Genomic DNA, 18,938 nt, shown 5'->3' on the forward strand with positions numbered 1-18,938 from the left:
AGAAACACGCGGACTGGTTTTTTACACATTTGAGTTTGCATGAGTGATGATTAGTTCAATATGATCGGTAAACTTTTGCAAATGATCAACCCCACGTTACGGGCCCTCGAGGGTACAAAGCGACCAGCGAGGGTCCGCACAGGAGTTCCGTAGGTTTTTCCCAATGACCATAGCAAGCAATCAACCCTTATGAACTGCGTATGCTGATACAGAATGTAAAGGGATGGAAAACTCCTGAGTCATGGCGCGTGGCAAGCAGCTGCTAACTGGATAAGTGCTTTATGATTTCATGAGATCATTGGTGCTAGGAAAGTCAGAATTTCGTAAACTTGCAGGATATCTGTGCGTAACACTAGTGTTTCAGTGTCGACAAAATATAGGAAACGATAAACAACAAAGAGCTACCATTTCTTAGAAATAATTGTAACGAACGAAAAATATAGTAATAATAGTAATACTTCAGCGTATATAATAGTCCAGAATTAAATATTACTCCCTATCAAACTTAGAGAATAATTCACTCTTACAGAAACTACTCGTCTTTCGATGCACTGTACTTTTTCCTTCTTTTCTAATTCACTTCCAACTAGATTCAGACCTGCTGCTGAACAGCTTTATCCTTTCCAAATTAACAAATTACCAGAAATTATTAAAAACGAAGAGTTACCATCCCCTAGAAATAAACATAATAAATAACAAATCAATGTGTACGAAGAATGCAGTAGTCCATATGCTATGAACGTCTCTAATATCATTGAATATCACTCGCTGTCTAACTTAGAAAATAGTCCATCCCCGCAGAAACATATTCTTATTCTTCGACGCGCCGTTCCTTTTTCTTCCTCCCTGTGTTCTCAATGCCGTCTGATTAAAACGTGACAACGATGTGGCGAGTTTTCTATCAGGGCTGGACAAAGAAGCTAATGTTAATTGTCGACAAAGGCGAGTTTACGTGGCCGTTTCCATCCGAGTTCACCGGTGAAAAGAGGCGACACGAGTGAATGAAAGGTGCTTCTGTATCCCATCGTCCGCAGTGGATAACGCGGAATGAATGCTCGTTCGACGAACAAACGACATTAAGTTTCGCGTGGCTGTGAATTAGGCCACGGTTCCGCACGCGTTCTCTTTCTCTATTTCTCTCTGTGTGGGTGGCACGTTTTGTACGAACACGTTTGTGAATGTGCCCTAAGAGATAGGGAAAGTTTTCCATCGCTGACAAAGGATTGCGGCAGTCTATTGTTCCCCGCGTTACACACAGTTAACTCAATTCCAGTTTTTCCAAACGGTCGCGATCGGTTTTTCCATTCGATTCGAATTTATTCTCCTGTTACTTTACTGGAAAATTGCATTCACACTCTGATCTCTTTGGACTTAGAATAGTTTGGGACATCACTCGTGACTCGTCTGGAATTATTGCGTTGTTTGGAAAGTTTGGACAGTTCCCGACAGTCGAAATTCAGTTCCTATCCTCCTGTTACTTTGCTGGAAAGCTGCATTCACCGTCTGATTTCTTTGGATTTCGAAGCATTTGGGAAATCATTCTCCACTCGTTTGGAATTATTGTGCTGTTTGGAAAGTTTAGAGGGTTCCCGATTGTCGTAATTAAATTCTAGTTCTCCTGTTACTTTGCTGGAAAATTACATTTACACTCTGATTTCTTTGGATTTCGAGGAGAAAAAAATCACTCGTGACTCGTTTGCAAATGCATATTAGGTTGTGTGGAAAGTTTGAGGAGTTTCTAACAATCAGAATTAAGCTCCTATATTTTAAATAGCGATTGAAAGAGAATTATTTGTCAGGAACTAGTGGCAAGTGAAAAGACACTGAATTGGAACAAATGGTGTTTCTAATTATGAATAGTAAAAATTAAAGAAAAACATCCGAAATTGAATGTGAATGTTTTTTAACAAAAGAACATTATTCCTCGTGTATCGATGAGAAGGAATTAAAAATTCGTATTGACGTTCCGAACGAACAAATAAACAATAGATTAATTCAGGATTAATTTTGCAACTTTGTTTCAGTTAGGAATATGGATTTTTTATTTGAAATAATTTGGGAGAATATTTTTCAATTATTAAGAAATAGTATAATTTTAATGTGAAAATACTTATGAAGTTTGATGATATTAGGATATTAAAATTAAAATTTTCTAATTTTTTAATCTTTTAACGAAATACGAAACGTCACTTTGAGTATTTAATAAAATATCTCATAAATGATATATTTTTTTGGAATAGCGGAATTTACAAAAAGGAGGAGTGTTCATATTGTGGGTTAACGAATGTACGAAACAAACTGTTCTTAATTAAACACATTTATTGAACCTTTAATCGCATAGATACATATCGTCGCGTCGTCCAGCGCGTGACGATTATAATATATTTATATATCTTATACGTTATATATATGTGTATGTATATTTATTTGTATATTTATACGTACATAACAGAGATTCACGCGTTTACGAGGAGAGAAGAAACCATCGTTTTATACCTTCATCTTTAATTACATTTTATTAATATCTTATATTAATCATATTTTCAAAGAGAGGCATACATAATTATAATATTTTCCTAGAAACGTATAAAATTTAATCGTATTACAATTTTAAAAGATCGTAAATATACCTTCGTGAAACTCTCAAAGGAAAAAAGGACTAAAGATTAGAGTGAATTACAAAATATTCCATTAAGCTTTCTATTTAAGACAAAAGAAAAGGAACCCTAAAAAGGCAAGCAATTTTTTATCGAATACTCCGTAAAAACTGTAGCAACGTTTAGCATGAAAAAAATTCCACGGTATCTTCTTTTTTTCTTTTCATCGAACGACAGGTTTCTCCCAGCTCTCGGCCGGATGCACGATACCATCGATAAGTCGATCGCGTGGAAATAATAAATCGATAGAAGGTACAGTGTTCCACGAGGCGGAATCGCGGAGACGCGTCTAGAAAAATATAGATGTGGGAACAACACACGTACAGAATATTTTCGAAACTTGCTTTATCGTTCCTATTTTTTTTCTTTTTCTCTCATTCTTTGAAGACAGATACACGGGTAGTGTGATGAGATCTCGAAGATCGATCTCTCGTTCTCGACTTTGGACGACCATATATATATATATATTTTTTTTTTTACTTCCTTTCTTTTTCTCTATTTTCATGTTATATTTAATATTTGGTTCCCTTTTACGATTCCACGTTACTTTTACCTTACGAATAATTACACGTGTTTTACGTCATAGAAACTCGAGAACGAAGCCGATTCTGATCTTTAAACTTCAACACGTACACGCACTATCGATTTTTCTTTTAACCTTCCCATTCTTTCGGGCAATCCTTGTTTTCTTGTTTTATAAGATAGATCAGCGACTCCTACCTTACCACTTTTTCTTCGTTTTATTTTTTCCTCGTCCGTGATCGATAGCGCGTGGCGTCATTCGACTCAAATACTCTCGACAACGGTACACTCGTTACGTTTCCGGTTTTTCATCGCAAAAATTTCGCAGCATTGCCATCGATATACGTTGTCTCTACTTTTGATTCCACGTTTATCCCCTCCCCCTCGCTTTCCGACCGATCTACGTTCCCGAATCCTCGGTCCGGTTTTGAAAATCCACACAGACGAAACGACCGATCGAACGATTCTATGGAAAGTTCGAGTGAGCTAAGGATAAAATAAAGAAGAAGAAAAAAAACGATATCTGGACACGGGTGAAAATAAATTCGAGGAGACAGGATCGTTTTAAGCCGTACCTCGGAGCCTTACATACTAATATCGAAAGGTCACATCGATACGTACGAGTCGACTGCTGCTATTTTCGGCCACCAATCATTAACTTCTACGTCTACGTGCCTTAATTACGCGGAACGCAACGACGACGTTCGAGTGCATTAGAAAAATTCCTCGTCGACTAGCTATCGATATATTCGTATTCGTGGTGATTGAAACGAAGAACCAAACTTAATCTATGAATCGAGAAATTATCACGAGACCGGTTGCTCTTGAGACAGGGTGATGTCGAACGAATGATGTAACTCGCTGTAGTGAGATGGGATTCTATCGATGATGAGAGAATGATAACTAGACTGTGGATTTTTATACAAATTTTTGAGAATATAAGCGAAGAAATGGATCTTAATTAGTAACTTGTTTCACCTAAATATTATAATAAATTTTGGATATTTTGTCAGCCGATGTGAATATAATAGAAAATATACACGGACTTGCTAAAAGCTTCTTCAAAATAATAAATAATTTTCAATAAAAAATGCGATTCTGGGATGTTGAGTATACGAGTAAAAAGTGTATTGTTTTTGTTAACTAATGTAGTAATTGTATGGTCTTGAATATAACTGCTGTAACAAATTAAAGGAACTTCGTGAAGATTATGAAGCGTAAAGTGTAAAATCTCTTGTCAAGAACTATATTTTTCCGTATTATGTTCCTTTTTATACATTTTTTCACGTTTAAATTTCTCATAAATGTATAAACATCCGCAATCTGTTGATAATAAATCAAAAGTGCTGTTAAATCCTTTCGCTGATGAATGAACGTAAAATAACGTGGATATAAAGTGTAACTTTTTAAAACTACTGACATTTTTAGAAATTGCCTGAGGGAAAATTGATAAATCGAAGCTCTAGCGTTTTAATTCCATCGAGTTTCCTCTCGAAAATTTAGATTGTTCGTCGCAAAGTTGATCCTCCGTGCTTTGGTACGTTGTTCCCGTTTTCAGTCTGCGTCGAAGTGGATTAATCGAAAGCAAAGGACAATATTTGACGATGAATTCTTTTCGGTATCGTCCCGGTAATATTTTAAAATTTAATTGGAAAATATTTTACGTAAAAAAAGAAGGGTGGGGGACCGACAAAAATGAATATGATCGAGATGAATAAGACTCGTTCGCAATTTTATTAACGAACATCTATATATTAAAAGTTCACATAATAATAAATTAGTGTCTATTCGATATATTTTCTTTCAGCGAAAGGACTGATTTAAGTACAGAAAAGTATGACGTGGATCTATGGGGTCGTGAAGGTTTCGAACATTCAAGTGTGGTCGAGAAAAAACGATATATACTTTGCGTTTGACACAGGTACAAGTGCGCCGTCATCGATTTGCTCAACAATGGAATAACTATGCTTAATCAGTTTATTCGACGATCTTATCTTCGACGACACAAAAGTTACTAATGTTTCGCTTGGAAAAGATCGAGAATATATTTCGATATTCGCGCGTACGAAGCTTTTGTGATTCGACGTCTAAACTGTTCAAGCGTTCCATTGAAGAATACTCAATGTAGAAACAACGAGTTACTTTTTTTCTTCTAGCTACTCGGCGATGGAAGTACTATTTAAGTGGTACAAATCACTGTTTTGGAAATCGTACATACTTTACAAAGGGTGATACGAAGGAATGTCAATCGAATTGAATTATCTTCGCAACTTGAGATTAGGAACGTTTCTCGACTAATTTCTTCGAATTTTTGTACCTCTCGTCGCTGATTTTCCTTAAAACTTGTGAATAGATACCTTAAAACGAAGTATAATACTTTTTATCAGGATGATATTTTTTCACAGAATATATGAGATTCTGATTTAAAAAGCAACTGTGTATTTTAATTCTAATTCATTTTAAATAAATGAGATAGGTGAATGTTAAAAATTGTTAATAAAAATCAGGACAATCTATCATCAATTAATTTCACCAAAATAAGGCAACATTATTCTCTTATTATTCCCAATTCAATAAGTAAAAAAATTCAAAAACACACGAATGTTATATACATTATTCCTCAGGATTATTTAGAAACTGAAATTCATTCAGCTCGAACTGGACCACTTAAGCAAATTCTATCGCGAGTAACGTTATAGTAGAAACAACTAGTTATTTTCTTACGTTTGAATCCCTTCGTGGAATCGTGGATTTTAGCTTCTCTCTTGATACGACATTAAAGCACCGTCTAGCCGATCCTTCGATTTTTCTCGCCCTGATTTCTCCTTTTGCTTTCTTCAATATTCTTCTCTTCCTTGTCGCTCTGTTTCGTGACACTTAAACAAAACTTTAAGGAAGAAATGGAAATAAGAAAAATGTGACACTTCTTTCGAGAAACCTCGAGAGCATCCTCTTTTCTCGTCTGGAACTTTAAACGAGTTTCCCTCTGGTTTCCCTCTTCCTTCTCCCATAAAAAGATCTCTAAAGCAGGATCGATATGTTATATCGTATAATCTGTGGCCGATTTTTGCTGTTCAATTTATTCCTGCTCGGTTAGTCGCATTTCACCGTTGTGAATATTAAGAATTCCAATTAAATATTGTGAAATTGTTCAAACGTAGACAATAGAAATTAATTATCGAAATTTTTTAAATTTCGATAGTCATAAGAATTGCAAGAGAAGATTTGCAGCGTATTTCCTTCGGCCTTTGCAAATTCATATACTGTATGATCGATCAAATTACAAAGTATCCACTTGGATGATCGCACAATTTTCATATCGAGTATGTTCTCCATCTTGGCACGTTCCCTGCCACTCTCGCATAATATTCCATTCAATCTGCGTCTGCCGTCGATAGCTCGTGCCGTTATTTATTTTATATTCGCAGAAAGCGTTACCGACTTGAACAGAAACTGCTCTCGACCATGGATAATCTGCATCGTACATATTTAACATATTAAAAGACGAACTAGAATCTTCAAATATCTTCCTCCGAACACTTGCAATAAATACAGTCTTTATCCACTTCAAAATCAACAAAACTCACCCAATGATAAAATTAGTATTCTTCTTTCTTAATAACGATACTAGTGGAATAATAACAATGACAAAAAGAAAAAAAAGGACCAAACGTTTTGCAAAGTTAACGATAACAGAAACATGATCTTCGCTCAAAATCTCAATTCAAACTCAACAACATTCTTCCTTGAGGTTTTCTCGGTTGGACAACAAGGAGCGGTAAATTCACGACGAGACGGTGTATCCGTAATTCATTACGTTTGCTTATGATGCTTCATCCGTTTGTTCCGTTCGATATACTTCGCAAAAAAAAAAAAAAAAAAAAGAAAAAAGGTAGATACACAGAGCGAGCGATCGTTGGTCCAGACGACGACCAGAAATTGCAGAACGACGTCGCACCTTTAGATCTCGTAGTTGCGGAACTTGTTCACCACCTCGTTAGACGCCTCCGAGTCCCAGCCAAGGTCACGACGTGCACCGTAGTAGATGTTCGCGCCACCCTCCGAAGCTCTTCTGTGAGCGTTCGCCGGTTGCGCCTTGCTAGTGTGACCAGGGGAACCAGCAGATTCGGCGGCCGCGTCCTGCAGCATGCGATCCTTCGTCTTCGGTATGCTCCAGTGCATCGACTAAAGCGCATTCGAGTGCTCTTTCTTTATTCTTTTTGCTTTTTTCTTTTGTTTTATATATATGTATATTTCTTTTTTATTTTGTTAAGAAGATTAGAAATGAGCGAGCAGAATAGGTCACTTGTGAATGGGTCACAGTTTGGATTAAGTTTGATATTTTATAGAGAGCATCGAACAACGATTTGGAAAGCTTACATAGTGAAAGTAAGTTTAGAATCTGATTGGAAAAATTTTGTTTGGTTATAGTATGTGATTTCCATCGCAAATGACCCATTGTTGTCATAGTTGGATTATTTTGTGTGTTGTATGGGTTATGGGTAATTGTGCGTTATAGTTAGTTTTGAGTTAGTTGAGCTTGAAGGATCGATAGAACGGAAAATCAGAAAATGAAGTCAGGTGTATTAGTTGGAAAAGTAATAACGTCGTGCGAGAAATTTCTAATAAAAACTTTCTGCTACTAAAGTTCTGAATCACTGGAAAACTGTTTCCATATAATTGAAAAACGTGACTAAAAGTCAAATTTAAAATATCAAGGATTATATTACGTATCAAATAAATTTAATAAAAGTTCATTTTTCAAATACTCTTCTTCGAAGCACGAAAGTAAATTCGACAAAATTTTCCTTTATACAAAACTCTTCAAATTCGAAGAAATAAATATACGTAGATACATTTTTCAAAGCAAATGTAAGAAACCCAAACTCTACGAAAAAACGAATCTACTCGTTTACTTCTCCGCTTGCAAACTGCGACTTAAATTTCAAATTCGGAGATTTCTGCTAACCTAATATGATTTTCCCTAGCCTGCAATAGTCAGTTCCAATACCAGTTTTCTATCTGTGGAAGTTGCAATGTCGAAAGAATATCGTCGCAAGTTTCTTTTCTTTCCACGAGATACGAAATTTCTCGCACGATTTTGCAAGCATTGTTCGCCATCGAGCAATAAAAATTTCGCCGAAGAACTCCCATCGAATTCTCCTCACCTGATGCACGTGATCCTTCATTCCAAGCCATTGCTTGTAGCTGATGGCGATCCCGCTACGCCTCCATTTGTCATAGTTGCTCCTTTGCTCAGGGTCACAGAGAACCTCTTTCGCGTGCTGCGACAAAAAGAAATCGCGTTACCTTGGTCGCAATCAAACGGAAGTGTAGTCGGTTAGATGGAACAGATATAGCATGGTTGTAAATTAAAACATAAATTATTATTATTAGACTATGTATTTTTATACAAAATTCATATTTTTAAATTTAAATGATTGTTAGATTACGGATGTTTATGCAGAATTCATATTTTTATGGGTACAATTAAATGGGTTTCACTTCGTGAAAACGAAGTAAAAGATGCTAAACGAAGAAAACTTTGCTTACAGAGTTTGAATTTTAGTTGTCGATCAATCTCTTACAACCGTGCTATTTAAATTTCACGGACTATACAATCACACGATTATACATCGGTTAGATCGTATCGTCAAGACGAGGCAGATTAACGTAAATGGAGCAATCGTGCAACAACTTCCTCATGAGTCACGTTGCGACCATATGCGAGTAAAGAAACGAGAATAGACCGCGGAAACAAACCTGCAATTGCTGAAATTTCCGTTCAGCTTCCTTATCACCTTCGTTCTTGTCCGGATGATATTGAAGAGCCAACACCTTATACTCTGCCGTGATTTGTTCCACCTGGAATATAGATTTTTAAGAATCTTTTAGGTAAAAAAAATTCGAATAAGTTGAAAGTTACCACATGGTTAATTAACCTTAAAAAAGACGTACAGGATGTGTGGGATGGCTTTGAAGGAAGCAGTAAGGGGGATGGTTCATTACACATCCTTTATTTAAACTTCACGCTCCTGATCACGTGAATTATTAACTTTGCGATTTTCACTGATAATCTAGGTAATTTTATTTTCTAGTAATTCTTTAGAATCCCCCAAATGATCTTTTAATGACTTTTCTTTCTGTTATTATAACCTTGTGAATTTTCTAGTTTTAATATTACTTGGAGTATTTCAGTATAACGTAATTAAAAAACTGTTCGAACAAAGAAGTCTTATAAAAAATATCAAAGTCACAACTGAAACACTCAGAAGGATGGTAAAAACACGTGCATATTTAATCTCAAAACCAGCCTGACAGACAATTTACAGAATATTAATCAATGGAATTAAAGAATGGAAAACACGACTTATCGCCGGATTGTATATTTTTAAATTTAAAAATATGCCCAAGATGTATACAATATATAAAAATATATAAAATACTTAAAGTAGAAATTCAATAGAAAAATCAGCAGTCTACTTAACAAATTTGTTCCTTATAATTAAAGAGGATCTAAAAAAGAACAGAAAAAATATTCTCCTTTCGGAGAGATGCGCACTGTATCTAACAAATTGAACGTTCTTCAAGATTCACCAACAGATAAAACAAATATCTATATAATAATATAAATTTACTTGAAAATCCGCCATCTACGTATCCAATTTTTTCCTTATACTCTTCAATTAAGAAGCCTTAAAAAAAGGAAGAAGAACATCAAGTCTATAAAATTGTGCATTCTTCCAAGTTACGCCAATGAATATTTCCAGGCACCTTCCCAGGTGTTTTACATCATGATAGTAATCGAAAGAGACACGGAAGGGCTGTTTACCCTCCGTTCGTCGATTTCCTGGCAAATGAAGACGACTGATATTTGCCAGGCAATTTAACGAATTCGCTTAATGGGCGTAGAGTTCCTTAATGGACCCGCCGGACCGTTGGCAAACAGACGAACACGATCACTCATTATTAACCCTCGGGTTTTATTTAAAGCAACGTCGTTTATTTTTAGTAGATCGCGAGAAACGCGCGAACAGAGAGAAAACAAACGTAGAACGCTGACATAATTCCTTAAAAAGGGTCTACGATGACTTTCACATGATATTCACCGATAGAACGAGACGTGGATCGAAGGCTGATCGACTCTTTGCGCCGTGGAAATGGCTTGTTTACTTGGACAACTTCTCTGGGAATTATAATCGAACAAGCTTTCACGTTTAGTCGATATTCCAACGACGCGAAAAGATCATCTTCCTAGGGGTTGTTGCATGGGGTTGAGTTACTTCTTCCTCCCTTTCAGGATTTTAACTTTTAAAGACCATGGTTTATCGCAATGTTGCAATGTAAATGTTGTGAATACACTGGCCCGTGTAAATATTTCAGCAGTTACTACCTTTATGAGACCTTTATGCACATATTATGTGTGTTATATAAAACATAATTTTAGCAACTATTATCGTCTATTGAATTTTTAGAAAAGAGGAAATTTACTATAGACCAATGATAATAGAACAATAGAGAAATAATTTATAATAAAAATATTACTTAGATAGGATATCGGCTAAATTTGTTTATATAAAGCAAAATATCATGATGCATGTTGATAACATAGAATTATCATTTTGGGGAGGCCAAACATATTTTCTACTCCATCTAAACAATTTTTTGATACACAAATTAGTTTCAAAAAATCTACAACAATTTAATTCCAAGAATTTATTAATTCTACAATCGATAATTCTTATAAACCTAATAAATAAATTATTTTGATTAAATACATGATGCTGTAAAGAAACTACATACTACTAAAGTTCCATCTGAAAAAACAGTTCGTACGCTGTCAACCAGATATTTGAAAACGCAATAATTATTTTATAGCTACAACTATTGGCTTATGAATCTACTATCGACGCTCTCAATTTCTCGTCCATTAAAAATCCTTATATCGTTGAAAACATCAGACATTTTCATTTTCATCTTAACTTATCGTGAACTTCACATAGTCAAAGATATCAATCGCGAAACGGATTGGATCGTAATCGTATTGTCAACTTCCATTGAGCGGCGGTGTGATATATTTTTGTCAAACGAAGTGGCAATCGACAGACAATCGATACTAATCGAGAAGTTGAACCAAAGCGCTAATTAAAGTTGTTCCCGATGCTGATGCAATTATCCTGCAGTGACGAGCTCCCGACAGCGAAACTAATTAATTCCGCATAACTTCTGAAAGTATATTAAATACGTATGTATCCCATTAGATAAATGTGCAGTAATCTGAAACTTTAAGCCACGATATGCCCAGAGATAACTCACATTGGAAATTGTTTAATTGTCGGGAAATCGGATCCGTACGAGTCGAGTCGTTTTTAAATTCTACTTTTCAAGGTGCTATCTAATTGGATCTGACAAATAACGCGGATGATGAAACATTCATAGTTTATGCAGATTGGATCTTAGGTTACGAAGCAGCTAGTATGCGGACAAGACATTGTTTTGGATATTTTGTCGAAAACTTTAAGAGTGAAAGAGATTGGTTAAATGGAATTCTTCTTAAAGCGGAAAATTCACGTATAACAAAATATAGATACGCTAGGAATTAAAATGTTCTATAGAATGAAGAACCTCGTTTGATTAATAAATTACTGTATCATATTTTTCATATTACTATTAACTAGATACCGAATGACACAATTCAACAACAATTCAAAAACCAGTCTTCAAAGATAGAAACGAAGAACACGTGAAAATCTTAAATCTCAACCATTTTTCAAAGAAAATCGTTACAAAGAGTCTATTAGCTGGAAAAACTGAACGAAACAAATCAGAAAAACCATTAAATATAAAAAAAACTCTTGTAACTTAATTCTTCATGAAGAAATTCAAGAAAGTTGGTTTGCAGTCGCACGAAAGAAAACAGCGATACATTTCTTAAGAAACTTCAGCCTCAACCCTTTCTCAAAAAGCGACCACAGATATCCCTATTACTAAGAATAATAAAAACATCTACCAAGTGTCAAAGTCTTCGCGAAGAACCTACCGTCGCGTTGCAGACTCGTCACACGAAAGAGAAACATAGCAATCCACTCCTTCGCAAAGAATTTCAATCTCAATTCCGCAAACAACCCTGTCACTAGTAATAATCAAAGGAAACGAAGAAAACCACCGAAATCTCTGGAAATCAACCTCTTGCGAAAGTAATTCAGAAAATTTGTCTTACCGTCGAGGACTCGTCGCACGAGAGCAGAGCATAGTAATCCTCCTCCTCGCTGGGCTTATAATTGATGGCGTCTTCGACGCTCATTTTCCCTCACTGGTACTTCCGTTTCCTTTTTCACGATCCCCAATCTTCCTTTCGAAGATTCTTCGAAGTCCAACAGCAACAATATCCGGTCAAAATTGTCCAGTTAAAAATTTCGTGACAACGAATCGAAAGATCGAGAATTTTCTGAAGGGAGTCGTTTTTTCTTTTACGCGCGTATTTGATTCGAACGCGACGCGTGTGGACGCTTGAGAAAGCGTGATGACACTTAGCCCGTAGATGCTGTCGCTGGTTTGGTAGATTCTGGTAATCGGCCTCCGGTCGTCACCTGTTGCCGTGTCGCGCGTCGGACGCTCGAGTGAGCCGAACGAGGAAGAACCGTGTTAGAGACCCGGAAAAACCCGATTCCCGGGAAATTCCGCGCGTGTGCGCAATTCAGCAGTGGCTCACAAAGCCTCCCGTCGATCGTGGGCCGCCCCCTCTCCGGAAGGAGCTCCTGCGCACTCTGGTTAAGTCTTCCCTGTAGGGGGAACCGAGGATGATTTTCGTCTCGAGATTTCTCGTTTACCGGCTGAGGCTACCACCTGGACAAATTGGTTTTCGGATAAAAGGATTGGATCCTCTTATGCAATAATTTATTTATTATGTTATAATATTAGCGAATTGACAATTAACCACCTGGACAGATTGGGTTTCGGATAAAAGGACCAGATCCTCTTGTACGTTACATATCATCTTATACATTACATATCATATGCATATCATATACATAGTATAATAATTTATAAATTATGTAATAATATTAGCAAATTGACAAGTGAACAGCTAGAAGAAGTGAGAACCTATTCTTTCCCACAATAATTTATTTTAATGATATAATAATATTGTAGTGAATTGGCAAATGATAAAGTGTATATTGTAGACTTTTTTACACAATTGTTTAATTTTGATTAAATAACTTTAATTTAAAAAACTTGACATTTAAAGTACTTCAGAGATTATAGATAGTGCTATATCCACTAAATGTGCAGAAAGAAAAAAGTCCAAGTATTTCATAAAGATTGACTTTAAGGCAATCGTCTTAAAAAGCACAATGAGCGGATATAAAAATCAAAGTCACAAAATACGATCGTCTAAGTATTTCGACCAACGTAAATGTATATTATTGATTATACATGTAACTTGAATTAAAAGTCGTAAACCGATAACGTGATTAGTAACCAAACCTTTAAGTAATATTTTTCTTGAAAATTGTTTTAACTTCAGATTCAAACACACAATTGCAATTAAACGAACTACTCTGAAGTAACAGGAAATCTTAGCGTTTCCTAAATACTTGTTAATCCACTATCAAAGTTAATTAATTAACCCGTTTCTATGCAATACTAGTAATTCTTTTTAAACCGTTAACACGAACGCTTTATGGCGATCAATTAATATTCTCGGGCCAAATTCGATAATCTGTGTTACGTTTTCATCGTAGCCGTGGCACGTTACGTCACATTCCACTGTACAAAATCGAGAATTTGATTACATACACTAATACAGACAAATCTATCAAAATCATTAATAGATACTTTGTTAGTAGAATAGATGTTAGTTGTCACTGTTAGTCGTGATCTACCTCTTATAAGCTATTTTATCGATGTTCGAAAACCTTGAGCACTCTTCTTTTGCTTTTTTCAAGATTTTTACACACATAAAAATGGTTTAATATAACACATAATAATGATTTAATGTATTGTCTCTTTCTTTCTCTTTGTGTTTTGTATTTTATATTAGGCTCGTCGTATATATATATATGAATTTGTAAGACGATCACGTGAAACGTTCACGATTATAATCGACGTACACACATACTGCGCCTTGATTGTCAGAGATTCCAGAGACTTGTGGCTTTCACTTGCGGCTACGTAACCTCGAACCTCACCTCGCAACGTTACCGACCGAGTGATCCAGATCCCGATCTCGGTCACGTGCCAACAGCTGATCGATCAACGCTGACTCTATTGATCGTTACAACGTGGAAAAAAAAAGAAACAGAGAACGAAAGATATGCTCTTTAATGATGGAAAATGTATTTTTGGTAATGACGTTTAGTATGTTCAGTGAGCGATAGCAAACTTTTTTTTTATTAATTTATACACGATTACAATATGTGGATTACGTCCATTTGGATGTAGAAAGTTGAAAATAACGAAATTTTGAGAAAAGGGATCTTTAGTAACTATCTAAGGAAGTGTTAACAAATACAAATAAAGAAGTATACATTTTACTAAGAAGAATAAGGAAATTTTAACAGAGATAAAATTCTCTTATTCTTCTTATTCTTGGATAAAAAAGATTGTGAAGAAAAGGAAACTGTAGAAAGATTCTCAAGTAAGAGGGATTCTGTCTTTGAATAATTCTCAAGGAATAAAGACAAGAAAATGATCCGCTTGTTTTTAATTTAAATTCTATTAGAGTTGAAAAGATCATTTTTGTAATATAAAAGCAAGAATGTGAAAAAGTTAAAAATTCTTCGGATTAGCTACGGCAAAAAGTTTATTTTCTTTTGTAATACCTCGGAGATACAACCCAGCACCTATCTATTTGAAAAGTTTCGAAACAGAGAAACTCCAACCCAGATTTCGGCATCACAGCGGAGATACGCATATAATAAGAAGTAGAAAAAGTCGAATCCGTAAATTGGAACTCTACATTAAAAACTAGCATTAAAAACGTTACTAGATTTATCTTTTTCTAACAAAATAAATTTTATTCTCTCGATAGAAAATAAATTTTCGCAATATTTATACAAAAATTGAAGATGTCAAAATGTATAAAACGCACATAATACGTAGCAATATATGAAATATCCAAGCTATAATACTTGTTATACAATAATATTTAAGTAGAACAATTCTCTGCCTGGATTCCACTTCTTTAAATTATATTTATGAAAATATGAATTTGCATAAGTATCCACTGTCTTGTAATATTATTTAAAAATGTATAACTGAGGAAAAGTCAGAGACCTACCACCCACCGCTCAAACATCGTGGCATACTTTCGCGTAAAGCGGGTTGCATGTTATTGAGAGACTCATCTATGCACCGACATATTTTTCATTCTCAATTTTCCATTCAACATCCAACTCCTATGAACTCACCGGAATATTCACCCTTTGCAGATGCGCGGTTATACTTTTACCCTCGAACCCTCGGTCGAAAATTAATTTTCCCTGCTTTATAGTGGTCCACGCGGTAGAACGACTCTTATTTCGCTACTTGTTCATCGTTCGGCTGCCTTAATTGCGCGTCAGCGTTTCAAAAAGTGAATCTGTTATAGGGTTTTTGCCGTACATGGTCTGCATTACACGGTCCATTTCCAGTACCGCAGTATTCTATTCGATAACCTGATATACCGTAACGACGTGTAAGTGCAAATATTGTACTCATATGGTTGTACACACGAAAGTGTGAGTAACGAAGAATATTTGTTGTTCGTTTGAAATTCTATATTAGAGAAAACTTAAGAAATATTTTATATTTAAATTTCGTTCGAATTTTTCAATCAATTTAATGTTGTATCAAATATTTTACACAATATGTGTAGAAATGAAAATGCCACAGTACGTGCACGTACAATTTTATCATCGCACGCACAATTGAAATGGAAGGCAAGAAAAGATTTTATATACAGGTTTTGCTCGAATTTTTCTAGCAATCCTATGTTGTATTATATATTTTGTGTAGAATGTATAAAAATGAAAGCGTCAAAGAATATTCACATATTTTACATATGCACGTTTCTTGGAATTTAGTGCAAATACACTGCTCAAAACAATCGGAGGATCGCTGATATGAACAGTCAGTGGTAAATTTCGAAACTGAAGGAATTAAATACATTGCATGATAAAAGTTTAGAACATGTAACAGGAAATATATATTGAGACTATAATTGGGATGGATAGAACGCTATGCTATTCGCACGAGTGTTGACTCCTGACTGCCGGAATTAGCTGCTCCCCCTCATACTAATTCCTATACCCTAAGCAAGTATGGATAATTTTATTGTCAATCGATGATTCTTTTCTCCACCGGTGGCGCTCAATCAGTGTCCCTAATTGCTTTAATTTAGGACTTAGGACATCGCAATATAGTCGCCCTATAGGCGACACTGAAACTGGGCGACAGAGATGTCTTCTTTATAATAATACAGTGTTTTAATTAATTCGATTACTACGTCAGAAATAGCGCAAATTTATCTCGTTAATTAAATCGTTATCATGGTTCTGTTCTAAAAAAAAGACAAATAAATAAAAAATACTCTAACATCGCAATTATCGAAATTTGTCCACTTTTATTTCTTGATCAGATACTGGATATTTACCTTCACAAGAGTCAAATATTTTATCTCATAGCAATTGACCGTAGAATTGATTGAAAATTAACTAAATTAGCTTAAAAAGTAAAATCATACAGAACAACAATACGTAAATGCAGCTTAAAAAGTGATAAAATGTGAAATCAGAATTGATACAGCTTCTACCGTCCAAGGATGAATCAGTTCAAAAAATTTAACTCCTCTTACGCAAAGGGCTTTCTTTCCAAAATATCAACCTGAACATTTAGAAATCACTTAGAAATCATCATTATTCTCTCCAGGAAAAAGAATTTCAGCCAAGACAATAGAAGATTCTATCGTATAGGATATCTCATCAGAGAAAATATTTACCTTTATCCAGTTTAATTCATTAGTAGTACAAAACGTATACGTTCGCAGAACCAAAGAAGGCGACGTACGTTCGCGGATAATCCTCTCCAAGCTCGTACATCATTAGAAATTCAAATTCCCTTGGTTGGATGATGGTGTGAGAGTGGAAGAAGCAGAAGAAGAAGAGGAGAACACTAAAACGTGACTGAATGCGTGAGCTCATTATGCATTCGTCTTGCTTCCGTCGAAGACGCCGCTGATTATCGGTACCTTCGCTTACAGCTGTTAAGACCATTGTCTCAGGAAGAGGCTTTCAACGAGGAAAGCTCGAAAGAGCTTCCTTCGGCCTTCCTACGACCTCGACGAACGCTTTGTTTTTTCGTCTTCGTCCACTGAATTTCTCTCTGGTAACTTCCGTTCTTTGATTTCTAGGAAAATTAGGACGAACGCTAATAAGAAACGAATATTTCTGAATCGAAATGGAAGGCCAGAGAACAACGATGACAGGTTTTGTTTACGATGCTTGAATTTTGTTCCGTGGACCTTGTCGCGTAATACGATGCTTTGAAGATGGTGTAACGTCGATTCATATTAGAGGCAGGATGTGTGCAGGTCTTCGGTCCGTACCCTCAATTACCCCAGGGACCCACCATAAACCTAAATTTTTTAAGTTTATTATTTCTATTATCTGTTTATGGATGGTCCTTGAAACAGCCCTTAGGTTGTTATACGTCCTCACTAATTACGGGGAAAGCGGGTAGTTACTTAATGGGAAAAACCCAATACTGGACTAACGAAAAAGCTGATTTTTCCCATAAACAATATTACCTACTAGCCGCGTTGATAGGAGGCTTTCTCCTCCTATCTTCATTTATTAACATGATCCATAACCAATTGGCATCGTGGATCGTTACCCTCACTTTTCCTAACGGAAGGTGCGAACAGCGAATCCACGTTGTTAATTAAAAAGCACCCACACTGAGCTTTCCTCCGTAATGAGACGAGAACACCTGAGGAGAAATAGACAAAACTATCGAACAGTGAACATCTCTCCGATCTGTGTAAACCTGTGCTGTGAAATAAAGACGATAGTTGTGTTACGACTCAGCTATTTTTTATTTTCATCAACCAACCCCTAAGTTTACGTGACAATGGCACGTGGATGGAGAAAGGTTCAGGGAATGTCCTACATTTGTTTTCTATTCCCGTGCTTCAAAGCTGAATTATAAAAGATAGGTAGAAAAGGAAGGAAAAAGCGTAGGAACGTAAAATCTACATAGTAATAAAAATAGAGTAAAAGAAATAGAAAATATGTATGAAATTTCCAGAATATTCTTTGGAATGGAAAATATGAAGTATCCAGTGCGCTCTTTGAAATAAAAAGTACAAGATCGAAGACATGAAACTCTCAAACCAGATACTAAAATAAAAATTATTTTCCCAGAGCAAATTTTTCGAATAATTGAATAATTTCTATCGTTAATTTTTCAACGATTTACAACAATAAACAAGCATTCGTATAACAATCTGATATATAACTAGTGATACAATAGCGCGTAAGAAAATGAAAAGACGAGTTTAGGAGGCAAAAAGTGCCGGAACCCCGGTGTCTAGTCAACGTGCGTAACACGTGTCAGCCAAATGCTTTTCTTCCTTCCATTCTGCTCTGGCAAATCGACGAGCTGAATGAAAAGCGGTCACATTTTTCAACGTTTGAACGTGTGGCACGAGACAGCACGAGCCACGGACAGACCAGATTGTTTCTTCGAATTTGAAAGAGCAACTCTACAGCCGTTTCT

The 18,938-nt window shown here is 35.7% G+C and overlaps 1 protein-coding gene across 2 annotated transcripts; it reads right to left on the reverse strand.

Annotated features, from left to right (window-relative positions):
* Nucleotides 1-2,299: 2,299 nt before the first annotated feature.
* Nucleotides 2,300-14,308, reverse strand: LOC117208721 (J domain-containing protein). Of its 2 annotated transcripts, none has more exons than XM_033450012.1 (5): nucleotides 14,066-14,308; nucleotides 12,400-13,025; nucleotides 8,943-9,044; nucleotides 8,348-8,464; nucleotides 2,300-7,319 (listed from the first exon to the last, which is right to left on the reverse strand). In XM_033450012.1, the coding sequence occupies exons 2-5, from the start codon at nucleotides 12,481-12,483 to the stop codon at nucleotides 7,140-7,142; spliced, it is 483 nt and encodes a 160-aa protein (XP_033305903.1). In that variant the 5' UTR covers nucleotides 12,484-13,025; nucleotides 14,066-14,308; the 3' UTR covers nucleotides 2,300-7,139. The 2 variants fall into 2 exon arrangements, with proteins under 2 accessions (XP_033305903.1, XP_033305901.1); XM_033450010.1 differs by having other exon boundaries at nucleotides 2,300-7,364; nucleotides 14,066-14,305.
* Between the last annotated feature and the right edge of the window lie 4,630 nt (nucleotides 14,309-18,938).

Source organism: Bombus bifarius, unplaced genomic scaffold (genome assembly GCF_011952205.1).
Source record: "Bombus bifarius isolate JDL3187 unplaced genomic scaffold, Bbif_JDL3187 scf7180000008161, whole genome shotgun sequence".
Taxonomy (NCBI): domain Eukaryota; kingdom Metazoa; phylum Arthropoda; class Insecta; order Hymenoptera; family Apidae; genus Bombus; species Bombus bifarius.

Excerpts from the sequence above, each read along its gene's own strand:
- LOC117208721 (XM_033450010.1), bottom strand. The coding sequence starts at position 12,483 with ATGAGCGTCGAAGACGCCATCAATTATAAGCCCAGCGAGGAGGAGGAT. Across the intron at positions 9,045-12,399 it reads CGTGCGACGAGTCCTCGACG|GTGGAACAAATCACGGCAGA; the intron begins GTAAGACAAATT and ends TCTATATTCCAG. Across the intron at positions 8,465-8,942 it reads GGAAATTTCAGCAATTGCAG|CACGCGAAAGAGGTTCTCTG; the intron begins GTTTGTTTCCGC and ends TTTTTGTCGCAG.